The 17,882-nt window shown below is 40.7% G+C and overlaps 1 protein-coding gene across 1 annotated transcript in view; it reads left to right on the plus strand.

Moving 5' to 3' along the window:
• The window catches only part of SRRM4 (serine/arginine repetitive matrix 4), a 235,220-nt gene that overhangs the window by 174,218 nt on the left and 43,120 nt on the right, over positions 1 to 17,882 (plus strand). The window contains exons 4-5 of the mRNA XM_031948684.1: positions 3,655 to 3,726; positions 13,611 to 13,637. Coding sequence (XP_031804544.1) covers positions 3,655 to 3,726; positions 13,611 to 13,637 — 99 coding nt within the window. The remainder of the gene's footprint in view (positions 1 to 3,654; positions 3,727 to 13,610; positions 13,638 to 17,882) is intronic.

Raw genomic sequence — 17,882 nt, forward strand, 5'->3', positions numbered from 1 at the left:
GGTTTTTCCATTGGAACCTGACTGATACACGAGCTTTTCTCTACCAGATGATCCAAGACTCCCATTACCTTACATCCAATGAGCAGATAGACTTGGGAGTTTTTCCATAATTCAAAGCAGCAGGAGATAGAAGATCTATGCACAGGTCTAATGACAATGGAGTTCTGTAATCAAAGAGGAAACTAATAGATAAATTCATCTCCCACCTCCATGACTTTGTATAGAAAGTCCTTCATGCCTGGAAAGCATTCCCTCCTTACCTTTGTCTCGTAAAATTCCTTTTGTGTGTGTATATTTGTGCATTATTATCTTTTTTAATACCCCCTTTTTTAATCCCCTTTTTAAATAGGGAGGTAGATGGTACCATGGAAAGAATACTGGACTTCCAGTATTTCCTTTTCCAGGAAAAGGATCCTTTTCCTGAATTCAAATCCAGCCTTGTTATCAGTGGGACCTTGGGCAAGTCACTTTACTCTGTTTGCCTCAGTTTCTTCCTCTGTAAAATGACCTGGAGAAGGCGATGGCGAGCCACTCCAGTATTTCTGTCAAGAAAACCCTGACATGGGATCAAAAAGAGCCGGATGTGACTGACTGATGATTCTATTTCTCACAGTGCATTCCATAGGAAGTCAGAAATACTAGGGTTTACATCCTACCACTGATATTTACTAGCTATGTTCTCTTCTCAGAGCCTTAGTTTACTCACCTGTAAAATGTGAACACTGAACTAGATGATCTCTATGGTCCCTTCTGGTCCATGATCCAATGATCTACAATCCCATTATCCTAACTTTGAATTTCAAGATGATTTCTTCCCCTAAATCACTGGCAGGAGAACCCTGAGGAGACCAAGTGAAGGGAGGGAGGGGTGCTGAAAATAAAGACACCCAAGAATTGAATAAACTTTTAGTGATAGAAGGGACTTTAGAAATCATACCTCAATGTACAGCTAAAGAAACTGAGGTCCAGAAAAATGGGATTATTTGTTCCAGATGATTAGAGACAGAATAACAATTGAAATCCAAGTCTTCTGACTCCAAGAGCAATGTTCTTTGCAGTTCCCTGGGTATTAAGCTGATTTCCAGGCCCAGAAACTTGTTGAGATGCCAGCTTCTAAACAATTTTTAGAAAGAGTTTAATCACCTGGGGAAAAAAAGTTTATTGAAACCAACACCTGGGCTATTGATGAGACCTGTTATTGCCAGAAAGATCCCAGCATGTAAGAGTAAATACAAAGAACAATCTTCATCATTTTGCTTTGGCCGGTCCTGTGCAATAAATCTAATCTACATTTTTAGAGGCTAGACTATAAAAGAGACTGATAACATATAAATAAGAGGAGGCATCTTTCTTCCACTGCATAGACACCTCCAATTCAGGGCCACTCAGAAGAGAACCTGGCCAGTGATTAGGAGGGTGCTTCAAGTATGGCCAAAAAAGGGACCTAAGTTGGGACAGAGGGGTGACTGAAAGCTTTCTGAGGGCAAGAAATGTTTCACTTTTGTCTTCTTTATCTCCAGCATAAGCACAGATTGTTTACCAAATGATTATTAAATTGGGAAGGACCCTGGACTATAGACTGTGAATTCTGTAGGGCTGTCTTCAGGAGGTCTCTTAAAGAGTAGCCAGGATCCTTGGACCATGGCTACCAGGTCCTGCGGCTCAGTAAGATTAATGAGTTCTGTAGTGGTGAGATGTGTAGCAGTGAAGGGTCTTGAGTCATTGCCCATGAATATATTATGGAAATATGAGATCTGAAGGAACTGTTTTGTCTCCCTTTTGTCTCCCTTTCCTAAGCATTTAGACGGTGTCTAGCATATAGCACATAATATGTATTTGTGGGACATGTGCAGGAAGGGGAGCTTTGCCAGACAAGTCTGCTCAGGGTTGGGCTGAGGAGAGGAAAAAGGAGGAGAGGCAAGTGGGCTGATGATCACTTTCAGGCCTATTGGGAAGGTATCAACTACTGACTATATCGTGGACATGAGGGCATAGACTGGTGTGATTAGTACTAGAACAAGTACCTCAGATTGGATAGAATCATCTCTAAAGTCCCATTTCCAACCCAGCAACCCATTACCCCAGCTCTGATATTCCCTGTTCTAAGGCCCCTTCCAGGTCCCAGGTAGTATCAACCTTATCCCTCTATTCTCCTGACCAGGAGGCAAGACCTCTAGGAGCCTGATCTGCCCTTGCATTTAAATAGACTCTCTAGAGGCAGGCGAAAAAGGAAAGAGTTAGAAATGTGAGCTTGCGGTGTTCTCATGATTATAAGCAGCATGGAGAAACTGAGCCCCTTTAGGACCACATTAAGTTAAGAAGCAATCATTAGAATGCTCACAAGACTTGAGGATGTCAAGTGATCCTCCAGTATCCAATAAGGTCAACTAAACATTGGAGAAAGCAGATAACAGAGAGCATCAGGAAGAGCTGGGCTCCACAGGCAAACAAATGTAGGGGTTCTCCCTCCCTCCTTACCCAATCAATTGCTGTTTCTGCTGGGGGGTCCTCACCTGCATTATTATGCATCATTATCTCCCCAGAATCTCTAAGTAAGAAACCATTTCTTCTTCCCCTCCCACTTCATCAATCCCACCTGGATTAGAGACAGGTGGCTCTCCTGAGCTGTGCTCAGAAATATCTCCTCCCTGCTTCCCTTAGCCTCTTTTGAGAATGTTATTATGAAAGTGGGTTTTTTTTTTATCTTAAAATTATTTCTAAAACTTAAAAATAAAAGAATGGGACCTTGTTTCAAACATGTCTCCAGCAACCAACTTCTGAAGCAGAAAAAGCACTGGATTTGGAGTTAGAATCCCTGAGCTCAGATCACTGAGCTTTAATTTCATTTTTTTTATTTAATTTAATTTTTTTATTTATTTAATTTAAAATTATTATTAATTTTATAATTAATTAACAGAGAATTAAATTTTCCTGGGGGTGTGACTGCAGTTAAGTCACCTTCGGCTACACATGCCTTGGTTTCCTTATCTGTAAAACAAGATAACACTATTTACTCTGTTCTTTTCAGAGTAGGGAACACTGATTATGGAATATTGGCCATCCTATCAGACTCTGCTGCTGTGCAGCTTAATTTAACTGGGTTGATTTTTCTCCTTATCTCTTATTTTTAACATTTTTGTTTTGTTTTGTTTTGAGAGGCAATTAGAGGTACTTGACCTGCCCAAGGTCATACACCTACAAAGTGTGTGTGTGATCTGATTAGAATTCAAGTCCTCTTAGCTCCAGGGCAGGTGTTCTATCTGCTGTTTAAATTTGTTAACATTCATTTTTTTTTTAAATTATGATTTCCATATCGTCTTCTTCCTTCCAACTGCTCTCCCCTCCATTGAGAAGGTCAGCAATACGCCTAAAATACATGTGAAGAAACTCTCCTCTCTTTTTAATTCTTTGTTGTAGTAAATGCTGCTCTGAGATGGGGAAGGCTGAGGAAGATATATGAAAATGCAGGGAAACACAAAACAAAATGTACCACTTTTTTTTAATTTAAAAAAATCGTGCTACCTTAAAGGATTGTTGTGGGGAAAGTTGTCTGTATATTGTCAATCATTAGACTTAATCTAAGTGGTTACTGTTCATTTTTCAAGTGTGTCCCCATAAGTTCTTTTTCTAAGCTGTATTCCTTTACTTTGACAGGTCCCCCTCCTATAGTCCATCTCCAGTAAAAAAGAAGAAAAAGAAAAGTTCTAAGAAGCACAAGAGAAACAGGTATTCTCCCTCATTCCTGGAAGCATAAGTTTGAATGGCTGGAAGAGAAGAGAATGTGAGGTCCACGAGTAATCTTGGCCATCCCTCAGCTCCTAGTACAATTCTATAGAAAATCCGTTCTTCCCTATGGTGACCATTTTCAATCCATGAAGCATTTTTGGACACCTCTTAAGAGTCACGGAGACAGGCACTGTGTTGGACCAGGAGACACCCGCCAGCTCATATTCTATTGGGGAAAGGGATGGTACCATCCCATCAATCGAGCAAATAAGGAGCGTTAATTAAATAAGCATCCATTAGTGCTAGACATTGAGAATTTAAGGGGAAAAAAGTCTACTATGAGCTAAATAGACCCTGCTAATTCAGGAGCCTTGAAACCATATCTGTCCTGAAAGAGTTAACACTGTACTGGTGGTGAAAGTAAAAATAAAATATTCATGCAAAGTCATTGCAAGAGGGAGAGTGAATTGGTAGATGGGAAGGATCAGGGAAGACTTGTGTTGAAGATAGCTCCTGAGCTGTGCTTTAGAGCCCTGCTTCTTAAATTATGGTTCCAGATCCCATATGTGAATGTGGGGGGTCATGAAATTATTATTTATTATGAGTTAATGTTTGATTCTTATGCCTATTTTATATACCTATACACTGGAGGGCATGTAAAACAGTCTTAAGGGAAAAGAGGTTGCAAGTGGAAAAAGTTTCAGAAGCCCAGATGTAGAAAACATTGGGATCCCAAATGATGGATGTAAAACTTGGTGGAATCCCAGGGACTTGAACTTCAGTCCTCTGGATCCCTCTAGCTCAGAATGCTGACCCAGGAGGAACTGCCTCCCAGGTCCAAGGATCTGTTGAGATTCTAATTCCTGACCGATTTTCCAGAATAATTTCCCCACCTGGAAAAATTCAGCCTCAGGGAGTTATCATGAAAACACCTGGGATTGGGGTTGAAGAAGGAGGGAGTTGGTTCCAGAAATAAAAACTGCTGTTTTGGCCAAAAGCAGCCTGCAAGATGAAGGGCGGGGAAGGAACTGATTTAGGCAGAAAGATTAAAGAAGGAAAATAAACACATCTCAGCTAAGTGACAACTGAGGAAAGAGAAGATAACAAGCAAAGCAAATATTTAAAAGGTGGAAACTTGGCAGGGAGGGAAAGTTTATTTAGTCTCAGAAAAGATCAAGGAGATGTAATTAAGAAAGGGGGAGGTGGGAACTTGACCATGGGTTATCCTTGCTTCCCAGGAGATCAGAGGAGTGGGAAATGCCTCCCATCTTGGTAAATTTAGCTTCCAGTGGATTAGAACATAGTGTTGACAAGAACAAGGTCAGGATTTGGCTGCCCATTTGTGCTTGTCATTTCATTCTGTTTTATGGCTCCCACTTCTATCCTTGATCTTATGCTGCCATTTTGAAAATAGGGTACCAGAAATGGAGCGGGGAGCCATCAACCCATCCCTGCTACTACAGCTAGATGGTACAACTGATAGAAAGTTGGATTTGGAAATGAAATAACCCGTTCAAATCCTTCTTTAGATACTGACTAGCTCTAGGAGCCTAAGAAACATCTCTGGTTGTGAACCTAGGCTTTCTTCTCCACAAAATGAAGACAAGAATTACAGCTACTTGTCAGGGTTATTGTGAGGCTAAAAGGAGATAGTGTGTGTAGAATGCTTTGCAAAGGTTAAACTGTTATATACTATTATCATCACTTATGATAATAATAATGTCAAGGTGTTTCTAATAATCTATTTGAATTTGGAGGGTAGAATATTGTGGGACATCCTTCCCCAGGTCTTTAAGGATAGATGGAAAGATTGACAAAAGGGTCTCTACTCTTCCATTATCAAAGTCATCTCTGGATCTTAAATAAAGAATAGGCTTCCTGAACCAAGTAACAAGCAACAGCTCCAGGGAGGCACTGAAGGATGGGAGAAAAAGCAATGAACTGGAATGGGGGGAGAAGTGGAAACCAAGAGGCAACATGAGATAGGCAAATCACTGGATGGAGTTCAGAAATACTGAATTCATGTTCTGCCACAGACACTTACCAACTGCTTCCCCATTCATTGAGAAGGCAAGCAATATTCGCATGATCCATGTGAAAAATCTCTCCACTCTTTCTTATTCTTTGTTATAGTAAATGCTTCTCTGGAATGGGGAAGGGTGAGGAAGATATTTGAAAATGCAGGGAAACACAAAACAAGTCCCTTACTCTCGGTTTGCCTCAGTTTCTCATCTATAAAACAAGAAGGCTGGACCTGATAGTCTTTGAGAGGTTCCTTCCAGTTCTAGATCTTGAATCCATGTGGGCTTGCTAAGTGAACAGCTGCTGGTGACGTCCTTGCCTTGCAATTTCCATTTTTCCCTTCTACCAAGTACATAATGCACTGGGGAGTCCCCAGAAGGTCTGCCAGTAATTTCACTTAAATCTGATTAGAGTGACCTAGGCCCTGGTTTTCCCTTCAATTATCGCTGCCTGAACATGGGGGGCTTCTGGGCTTGAATTTTCCAAGTGCCTGAAATCATGGATTTATTTATTGAGTTTATATGAAATTTACAAGCCAGAATAGTTGAACAGGAGAGAGAATTATTTTTGTTTGTTTTTAATTTTTTCTCTGATAAATAGTTTTATTAAAGAGTTGTGAGTCAATAAAGTATTAGCTTTCCTGTGGGAGTAGAGAAAATACTGTGCCTGGAATTAGAAAGATTTGAGTTCAAATCTAGCCTCTGACACTTATTAGCTGTGAGACCCTAAGCAAGGCACCTGACCTCAATTTACTCATAGAAAATGAGGATAATAGGGGCAGCTAGGTGGCGCAGTGAATAGAGCATCAGCCCTGAAGTCAGGAGGACCTAAATTCAAATCTAACCTCAGACACTTAACACTTCCTATCTGGGTAACCCTGGGCAAATCACTTAATCCCAATTGCCTCAGCAAAAAGAAAGAAAAGAAAATGAGGATAATAATAGTACTCATCTCCCATGGTTGTTGTCAGGATCAAATGAGTTAATATTTGTATACAGTCTCAGCAAGTTACTTTATCCTATTTGCCTCAGTTTTCTCATCTGTAAAATGATCTGGAGAAAGAAATGGCAAACAATTCTAGTATCTTCATGAAGAAAATACTAAAATGAGATCACGGGGAGTTAGAAATGATTGCACTCAACAATATAGGACAGTGTCTGGCATATAATAGGAGCTATATAAATGGTAGTTATTATTATTATTATTAAATAGAGTTGACTCTAAAGTCAAACAACAACCTGGTTTCTGATCTGGATTTTGCTAGTCTACAATTAAAAATCCATTTTTTGTCCCCAAGTAGCAAGGGCATTCAGCCCCCTTTCTTCTTTTCCAAGGAGCCCTTCTACTTATAATATGGTCTCTGTTAGTCCTTGGAGAACCTATCTTACCATGGGGATTAGAGTCCTTTTCTCATAGTCTTTGACTTGGTGCATCTCCCTGTTCCCAAGATCAGGAGTAGGGGAATAGGAATGGGAATGGAAATTCCTTAAAGCTTAATTTTACTGGTGCCAAAAAGCAGCTAGATGGTTCAGTGGATAGATCACAGAGCCTGGATGAGGAAGACTCATCTTTCTTAATTCAAAACCAGCCTCATATACTTACTAGCTGGGTGTTCCTGGGCAAGTTACTTTACCCCTTTGCCTCAGTTTTCTCATCTATAAAAATGAGCTGGGAAAGGAAATGCCAATCTACTCCAGGATCTTTGCCAAGAAAATCCCAAATAAGGTCACAAAGTTGAACAGGACTGAAAAATGACTCATTAACAGCAAAGGTGCCAGTGGCTACTTTCTCTAAGAAGTTTATGTCTAGGATTTCCTCAAAAGGGGAGTAGAAAATATCTCAGTATGCAATATGAGTTAAGTATGGGACGATTATTTGTTTGCCACCCACAAAAGAAATTATAAAAGATACAAAAGACTCAAAACACATTAATAAGAGTTAATCAATCTACTCAAAATTTAGCATTACTATTGCAATTTGTCAGGTGATTGAATCAACACATCATAACAGAAAGAAGTCTGGGGGACTACCAAACATGAGCTCACACTTCACCTCCGCTGTGCACTGATTCTCTCACGGTGTATTCTCACAAGTTGGGTGAGGAGTTGAAATTATCTTCCTGACAGTGGTCACCTTTTAATGAGACGATGTGATGGAGCACTTAGCATAGTATTGGATGCTCGTTCCCTTCCTTTCCCCTTTGTAGGATATTCTTCTCCCTGTTGCTAGCAGGATCCAAGAAATTAACCCAAGAGCTCGAACTTGTCAAATGCACAAGATGGCCTCAGATTTTGTAGCCAAGATTAAAATAAAATAAAAAAGAACCCTACAAAGACAAATAATCATATTCTGGGTACCTAAATTCTATTGGTGGTGGAGGATAGAGAAGGAGTCTGAAGAGGTACTATATAAATTTTGGTTTCCAGAAGTAAATTATAAAATATAGTCTGTGGACCCCTGGGGATCCCTGAAACCCTTAAAAAAGATTCTATAGCCAAGATGATCATTCAGATACTTATATTAATGAAAGATCAAACATTGAAGTTGTCCCAAAGTGGGGATCAAGTTCACATAGGAAAGATGTGGGGCTTTAGCTGCCATGTCTTCATAATCACATGGAAGCCAGGTGAGGGCAGGTTCAGTAAGCTGGCTTTCCCTCCCCCTCATAACAAATGGCATGAAAGAGCCAGGAAGAGAAGAGAGTTAGGGATAAGGTCATTCTCATTTTCAAAGTGGACCCAGTCAATCAACTTTTCCTGCTCAGTGTCCAATCAATGGGTACTTCCACATCTCAGGAATCTTTCAGTGCTGAGTGACAAGTATATTTGGTCAGAAACATCCAAGTGCTGAATCACACATGGTTGGAAATAGGAGAGATGGTTTGGGGAATTCCCTGTTCACCATTCCTTGGTTTCTCCACCTTCTCCCTGTGTGTATGATCTTGGGCTGGTCGCATCTCTCTGAGCTGGTTTTCTCCTCTATAATAACCTTCCAGTACTTTTCCAACTCTAAGTCTTGATGACATTAGGTCTTTAGGAACCCAGAGAGTGATTGTATAGGTTTCCATACCTAGTCATCTTATAAGGAAATCACAGATTTTAAAGTAAAAAGGAAATTTTTTCCACTTCTTATGTATTTTATCCTTTAGGTTATATCTGTACATTCATTTTCTTGTATTTACACATGTCATGTTAGAAGAGAAAAAGCGGAACAAAAGGGAAAAAATCATGAGAAAGAAAAGCAAAGAACAAAAGTGAAAATAGTATACTTTGATCCACATTCAGTCCCCAAGGTTCTCTCTCTGGATGCGGATGACATTTTCCTTTCAAAATTTATTGGAATTGCCTTGCACTGAATTGCTGAGAAAAGCTAAATCTATCATAGTTTATCATCACACATCTTGCTGCTGCTGTGTATAATGTTCTCCTGTTTCTGATCATTTCACTCAGCATCAGTTCATGTAAGTCTTTTCAGGCTTTTCTGAAATCAACCTGTTCATCTTTTCTTATAGAACAAGAATATTCAATTACTTTCATATTTCATAATGTGTTCAGCCATTCCCCAATTGATGGGCATCCACTCAGTTTCCAATTCCTGGCCACCACAAAAAGAGATGCTACAAACATTTTGCACATGTGGGTCTTTCCCCGTCTTTCATGATCTCTTTGGGATCCCAGTAACAGCATAAACCATCTAATCGCCTCATTTAACAGTGAGGGAAACTGAGCTCAATAAGGAGGAGCAAATACCTTTCCAAGTTCAGTACAGGTCATTGCTTACAGTGGATTGAAATCCGCCTAATTTTAAATTTCAATCAAAAACTGCTACTGTTCCTGCCTGCTGGGGGCCAGCAAAAGAGAGCTAATCCAACTTTTATGTGACAGCCCTTAGGACTTGGAGACGGCTTTCCTATGTTTTCTAGATCTTCTCTTCTTCAGGCTAATGCCTGGTTCTTTCCATTGACCCTTCTATGGCTGCATCACTCTAGTCCTTTCCTCTGGATCCTCTCCACACTGTCAGTGTCTTCTGTATGATCCAAACACAGTATTTCAGATGGGATCTTACCAAGGAAGAATACGATTAACCTATTAATTGATCCATCAACAATAAAGCATTTGCAAAGCAACTACTATGTGCCAGACTCTATTAGATCCTGGGGGTATACATAAAAAAAAAGTTAGTCTTGCCCCCAATGACTTTACATTCCCTTTCTTGTTCTAGATACTACACCTCTCTGTCTCTCTCACTGTCTCTGTCTTTCTCTCTGTCTCTTTGTCTCTCTCTCTCTCTCTCTTTTTGTCTCTCTCTCTCTGAGTTTCTGTATCACTTCTCTTCCTCTCTCTTCCCCCCTCTCTCTTTTGGATTGAAATTTCTTTTATTTTAATTTTTTATTTATCTATTTAACATTTTCCCCAGTTACATTTAAAACTTTTTTTTACATTTTTTAAACTTTTGAGTTCCAGATTCTCTTCCTTATCCTCACCCCCAGCCTCCATTAAGAAACCACATGTGAAGTATAACATTTCCATAAAAGTCATCTTATAAAAGAAAACATAGATCTCCCACCCCCCAGAAAAACCCTCAAAAAAAGACAAAATTAAAAGAGAGAAAGAATATTATTCAATCTGTATTCAGACACAATCAGTTCCTTCTCTGAGCATGGATACGATTTTTCATCATCAGTCCATCAGAGTAGTTATGGATCATTGTACTGCTGAGAATACTAAAATTATATACAGCCAGTCATCCCAGAACATTCTATCCCTGTGTTAATGTAACTTAAGTAGGGTTGCATTAACTTTTACAGGGTTAAAATACCAAGGGGCTGTTCACTCATTCTATCAGAACTCCTGAGATAGTATGTAGCCTCTGCTGTTTTGCACCTGAGAAACTGACTGTGTGAACCTGACTAGAAAACTTTACATTTGTGTATACAGTACAGGCCCTGAAGTCAGAAGGACCTGAGTTCAAATCCACCCTGAGACACTTAATACTTCCTAGCTTTGTGACCCTGGGCAAGTCATTCAATCCCAACTGCCTCAGCAAAAAGGGGAAAAAAAAGAGAAAACTTTACATTTGTCACTGTTTTGTTTCAACTTATTAGTTTCATCCTAATGTACTATCTATTGAGACCTCTTCTGCCCCCATCCTGACTCTACAATCCAGTGGAACAGTCCTCTCAATTGTGTGTCATCTGCTATTTTGATAAACATGTCATTTGTGCCTTAATCCAAGACACTGATGAAAAATATTCAACACCATAAGGCCAAACCCAGATCCTTGGGGCAATCCATTAGAATCCTCTCTCCAAGCTCACATCAAATCCTAAATGACTATGATGGGGGCCTAATAGTTAAGCCAACTACAAATCCACCTATCGTTTAGCCTACATCTCTCCATCTTATCCCCAAGAATACCAAGAGATCAAGTGGTTTATTAAAATGTAGGTAAACTATATCTACACAATTCCTTTTATCTTATAGTTTCATAACTTTATCAAGAAAGGAGATGAGGTTAGTTTGTCATGTTCTGAAGAGGTAAAGAGCAGAGATTTTCTTCACAGAATTAAAAAATTGGAAAGGATATTGTCAGTCATCCAACCCAACCACCATAACATATCTACCAAGTGGTAGCTTATTCTTGAAGATCTTCAAAAAGAAGTCAAGTACCTCTTAAAGCATATGATCCCACTCTGGGACAGCTCTAATTGATAGGCAGTTTTTCCTAACATTTACCCTAAGTTGGATTTTGTGTAACTGATTCTGCCTCTCTATCCTCACGTGACACTTCTTTCAATAATTCACATAAGAAGATCCAAGTCTTCTCTTCCCCAGGCTGACCATTCCCAGGCCCTCAACCCAATCCCCATAGATCATGGATTCAATGCTCTTCATCATCTGGGTTGACTTCCTCTGAATGCTCTTCTTAATAGAGAATGCTGCTTAGAAGCCTTAAAAACCAATCAACAAGGGAATTGGGGACCCCATCCAAAAGCTAGGTAGTCTCCTGAGCTGCTCCTAGGACTTGGTGACAATGTTGTTAAAGGTAGAGCTGTCCACTTTGGAGTCCTGATTCCAAAAGGATTCCTGTTTGGTCTTTAGTCAGCTCTTCTGTTTTATTTGTTTACTTGGGGGAGGGGAGTTTGTTGGTTGGTTTGGTTTGGTTTTTTAATGAATGGATGCCTAACGGTGAAATTTCCAACATTATAAAATGAGACATAGATTCACTGACCATCCAGACCTGGGAGCAATCAGAAGGAGAGGGAAAGAGGGAGAGTAAGATGAGCCTTTGATGGTCAGCATGTTTCTCATCACATTCTGCCTCATTCGAATCCATTCGCAGGCATTTATTGAGCCTCCTATGTGTCAGGCACTGGGCTATCTCAGATGAAACAATAGATGCAAAGTACTTTGCAAATGTTCCAGCACTCTATGCTTGGGAGCTATTTCATGTTATTGATGGCCAGGATAATATGGCTATTGGACAACAAATCTAAATCCAGAAGGGGACCTCAGAGGCCATCTAGTTTCATGTCCTCACTTTATAGACGAGAAAACAGGCTCAAGAAGGTGCAGTAGCTTATCCAAAGGCATACAGGGAGCAGTCAGAGGCAGGATTTGGACTTGGATTATTGGATGCTGAAGTTGATGTTCCTTCCACTGTTCCAGGATATATCTCCCATCTCTCACTCCATAGCATCACAACTTTAGACCCAGAAGGACTCCTGGAGGTTATCAAGTCAAAGAGCCTCATTCTAGGGACAGCTAGATGGTGCAGTGGGTAGAGCACTGACCCTGAAGTCAGGAGTCCTTGAATTCGAATCCAGCCTCAGGCACTTAATTCTTCCTAGCTGTGTGACCTTGAGGTTAACACCAATTGCCTCAGCAAAAATAAAAAATAAAAATAAAAATAGCTTTATTCTTCAGATAAGGAAACTGAGGCCCAGAAAGGGATAATGATCTGCTAACAGTCACACAAATCAAATAAGTAGGCCTTATTCATGATTCTTCTCAAATGTGTCCCTAACTCCCTGCCCATTAACCCATGGTCCATTAACCCATATAACATGTGCTCTAATGTGCATCACTAGCGCAGAACAGAATCTAGTAGATTTTTTGGATTGCTTGTTGCTTTATAATGCATGATGAAAAGAGGCCATAAGATAAGAGAAATCTGGCTTCAAGTTCTTCCTGTGGCACTGACTAGCCTTGCGAACCTCAGTTCTCTCTTTTTTAGTAATTTGGGGTGTCATAATCCCAGCAGTACCTGAATCACTGAGTTGCTGGGGCACAGAGACAAAAGCAGAGAGAGACCAAGAAACAAATAGAGAAAGACACACACAGAGAGAAAGAGAGAGACAGATGGAGACTCAGAGACAGAGGCACAAAGACAGAGACACAGAAACCTCCAGACAAGTAGAGACAGAGGGAGAGAGAGACGGAGACAGAGACAAAAATAGAAACAGAAGGAGACACAGAGAGAGACAGAGACAGAAAGAAATGGAGACAGAAATAGACACAGAGAGGAAGAGACAGACAGAGAGAGAGAGACAGAGTGGGGGGAGAGGGAGGGAGGGAGAGGATGTAAAATGTCTTGAAAATTTTAAAATCAGGACAAAGCTAACCCAAACACTAGCAACAAACCCATATCCTTAGGGTTATAGAATTTGGGTGAACTGCCAACTTCAGCCTGGGATGCTTCAATATATTGTATAATGTTTAAATACATGGGAACAGGGAGCAGGAAGAGGAATAAGAGAAGGTGGGGAAGTTCTCTCCCATGAGATACTAGAAATATACGTCTGTTCCCTCTGAAGGAATAGAGGACCAGATCCCATTGTGGTTTTTGTTTGTTTTCCACAGGTCTTTCTCCAAGAAGAGAAGACATAGGTAAGAATCTGATTAAGTTTTTGCTGTCTCTTTGATGCTTGAAACCTAAATATCACTACTGGCTCCCTGGAGCTCAGAATAGCTGTGGGGTGGGGATTCAACTGTATGCACTTGGGTAAAACATGTTGTGCCTCTTTTTTTGTCTGTAAAGTTTCATCTACGGGTCTGAGGGGGAAATAGTTGGAACTGATGATCTTACAGTCCCTTCCACCTCTGATATTCTGTGATTCTATCAGGCAGTCTGGTAGCATGCACTGGGCTTTGGACCCAGGGGGGTACATACACATACACTCGCACTCACACATAATTGCACCCTTAGTGTGTTCGTTTAGTCGATGGGTCACGGCTTGGGCGTTGTAAAAATTAGACAAGGGAAAAGCATAATAATAGGTAAGGTGGAGATACCTATAATAGTAGGGCAGATGAAAGGGGCAAATAGATTTTCGTTCATCTTTTCTCTCAAGGAAATGGAATTTCTGGGAGTTTGAGGAATTCTTCTGGAGGATAAATATAAATTATTTCGATACCGATGAATTGTAGTTGGAATAAGCAGAAAATGTTAATGATGGTTAGGCCAGCAACGTGAAATCAAGCTGATGTTTCTAATTGAGGCATGGCTTTGAGGAGGTATTAAGCTCTGCTAATACTTAAATATTATGTTGGTTTCTCAAAGATGTTTACATTATGTGCAACCAGTTTTCAAAATATTTTAGGGTCGACATTTCTAGTACAATGGGCATGAAGCTGTGGTTGGATCCACAAATCTCTGAACATTGACCAAAGTAAACTCCAGGGCCAGTGGAGGCTAAAGTGGCTTGATTCAATGGTCCTGGGATAGCATCTGCTTTTAGCCCTAGAGAAGGTACTCTCTGTTACTTACTGCTGGAATGATTTGGGGCAAGTCATTTTCCCCCTCAGTTTCCTCATCTGTAAAGCGATTGACCTCTAAGCTCCCTTGCAGCTCCAAGAGACTAGTCACATAATGGAAAGGGTACCAGATTTGGAATCAGAAAGACCTGATTTTTCACTCCTCCCTCTGACACTTGTTAGGTGTGTAACATGTTACCAGCCCCAGGGCTCGGGTTCCTTATCTATAAAATTAGGGTGACAACGGCCTCCATCAGCCCAGAATTCAAGCTCCTGTGATTGTTATTGGGAGATGAGATGGGCCCGCCTCTCTCCACTACTTCCCACATTCCAAATGTTCAGTGTCACTTAGACACAGTCTCTGCCCAATAGCTCTCCCTGGAAACCTTGCGTCATCAGTGTGTTTGTTTTTCCACTTGATAAACCTTGGGCTGTGCACCACAAGGTTCCCAGCAGAATGCCAGGGCCACCCAAAAGAAGCTAGGGCACTGATAATCAGGCTCGATTTGTTACAGTCGCACCTGAAGGGCACTCCCTCCTTGCTGAAACTCCAAGATGTATGGCCGAGAAGAGCTCCAGTCAGCTTCCCTAATCACAGCTATTCTGTCATCCTTGAAGTTCAAGTCTAAGAGGGCAAACTGGCACCCCTCCCCCTCGACTGCTCCTGGGAGGGCTGGTCTTTCCAGGCTGTGGCAGAGGGGGAGGTAAGAGAAACTTCTCTGATGACAGATGAGGAGCATCTGGGATGAGTGGGACTCTCAGCTGGCTTGGGCATCCAAAACTCACGGGCTGGTGATCTCCAGAGATCTCCCCCACAGCAGGCAAACACTTGGAAGCACTTGAGGAAATGGGAGGAAATGAGTCCCAGTGGTGGAGGATTATTTTTGCCTCTCAGGGCACAAGACCTTTGGAAAACTGGTCTCCTTTCCCTGGGAGGCAGAACTGGTTTGAGACACCAAGATAGACCCCAAGCTGGTGCAGATACACACACACACACACACAAACACACACAAACATACATAAACATAGACACACAAACATAAGCCATTCACCTACCTAGAGACAAAAACACACAAATATATAGACATACACAAACATACATAAACATAGACACATCTACACACAAATATAAGCCATTCATATACCCAGACACACACAAATATTCAGAGACTTACAAACACACACAAACATAAGACACACATGCAGACACACACCTTATCTCACTAAGCAAGTTCCAAACACTTTCCTGGGCTGCTATGACAAATAGGGCTGACTTTCTTTCTCAATGGGTCAACCTGAACACAGGACTGGGTTCAAATATTGGCTTTCCAAGGTGACTTTGGGCAAGTCATTTAAATTTATTAGGACACTGCTTCAATTGAAAATAAGGAGTACTGGACAAAAGGATCTCAAAGGTCTTTTATAGCTCTTAATCTATGAACCTACAATTTTTTAGGTTCCATGACCCCAGTGGTTCACTGTTGCCTTCGCTTTCCATCAATCTATCTCTTATCAATTCAGCAAGAATTTAGATGAAGTTCCATTCATTTAAACAAACATTTATAAAGTGCCTACTGTATGCCAAATACTTAATATACACTAGAGATATGATATCCAAAAAAATAAGTGTTGCCTTCCCTCAATGACCTCCCATTCTATTGGGGAGCTTCCAATTCTCTCTCTACCATCATGAAAAAGAGATCAGATGAGGAGGACTCCCCTAGGGTGATCCATAACTACTTATCCAGGAAACCAGCCCCACCAGATTTATCCAGCATCATTCTGAGTAGGGTCTACATGAGCCCATTTTCCTTTCTCTTCATTATTCTCCTAATTAAGTGCTTGGAAATAAGGAAGTATTTGCATTCAAATCCCATGTCTACTTGCAGCCTGATCCTGGGCAAAACACTTCTCAGAGTTCTAAAATGGGGGTGATAATAAGTAACTCACAGGGTCATTGTAGATCAGTCAAAAAGTATTTATTAAGCATCTACTGTTTGTCAAACACCAAACTAATCAGTGGGAACACAAAGAAAGTCAAGAGATAGTCCTTCCCCTTAAAGAGTTCACACTCCAAGGTGTGTATGGTAGAGGGGCCAGGGAGAGCCAGATGGAAACAGCTATACACATATGTTACATACAATGTGAATCGTGGGAAAAGACCCAAGAAAGGACTCTTGAAGAAGGTGGAATTTGAGCTGAGTCTTAAAGGAAACTATTGTAGCAAAGAGGTGGGAGTTAAGAGAATGAGTATTCCAGGCATGAAGGAAAACCATTGAACAAAAACATGGAGGTGGAAGATGATGGTTTGTGTACAATGGACTAGTACTAGATAATGGAATAAGTGGATGGGAAGAAGGTACAAGAAGATTTGCAAAAGTAGGAAGGTGTCAGGTTAGGAAGAAGCAAAGTATTTTATATTTGATCCTGGAAATGATAGAGAACCATGAGAGTCTTTAAGAACTTTAGATGGGTGACATGGTCAGATCTGAATTTTTAGAAGATCTCCTTGGTGAGTAAAAGGTGGCCTGGAGGAAGGAAAGATTCAGAGCAGGGACACGTACCAGTAGCTCTTAACAGAGTCCAAGAGAGAGGTGGGAAGAGCCTATACCAGGATGGGAGCAGTGTCAGAGGAGAGAAAGCATATAACCTTTAAGGATATGAACTGGATCTCTGATTTCATTGATATAAGTAACCCAGTTCTAGATGAGGAAAATATTTCAGCACATTCTTGGCAGCTTATAATCGGAAAATGGCTTAGAGCATTAAGTTGTGACTTGCCCAGAGTCGAAAATGCATCAGAATCAAGACTTGAATCCAGGTCTTACTAGTTCCAAGGCCAAATATTCTCCTGCCATGATTGAAGCCTCTCCAAATTTAAGGTGCCATAGATATGAATCATCATCATGATTATTCACTAGGAGATGTCAAAAGGCAGCAAGGAGGCACAGAGTGCTGATCCTGAAATCAGAAAGATTCTTTTTAAATTCAAATGTGGCTTCAGACACTAACTATTTGATCCTGGGCAGTCACTTCATCTTGTTTGCCTCAGTTTCCTCATCTGTTAAATGAGCAGAAAAAGGAAATGGCAAATTATTCCAGTATCTCTGACCAAAAAAAAAAAAAAAAAAAAAAAAACCAATGGAACCACAGAGTTGGACACGAATGAAAAAATGGTTAACAGTGACACTGTCTACCCTTTCCATTGTAACCTTACCACCTTCCCCACTCTCCAACCCTCTTATCTGTTATCCCCAAAACCAGCCAGCACCACATGAGTGAGTCATCTTCTTATTTTGAGAGACCTTGAATAAAGGGATACAAAAAATGGACAGTCATAACTGCTCCTCAGAGCTCCTATATTACTTGTCTCTCCAT

Source organism: Sarcophilus harrisii, chromosome 1, assembly GCF_902635505.1.
Source record: "Sarcophilus harrisii chromosome 1, mSarHar1.11, whole genome shotgun sequence".
Taxonomy (NCBI): Eukaryota; Metazoa; Chordata; class Mammalia; order Dasyuromorphia; family Dasyuridae; genus Sarcophilus; species Sarcophilus harrisii.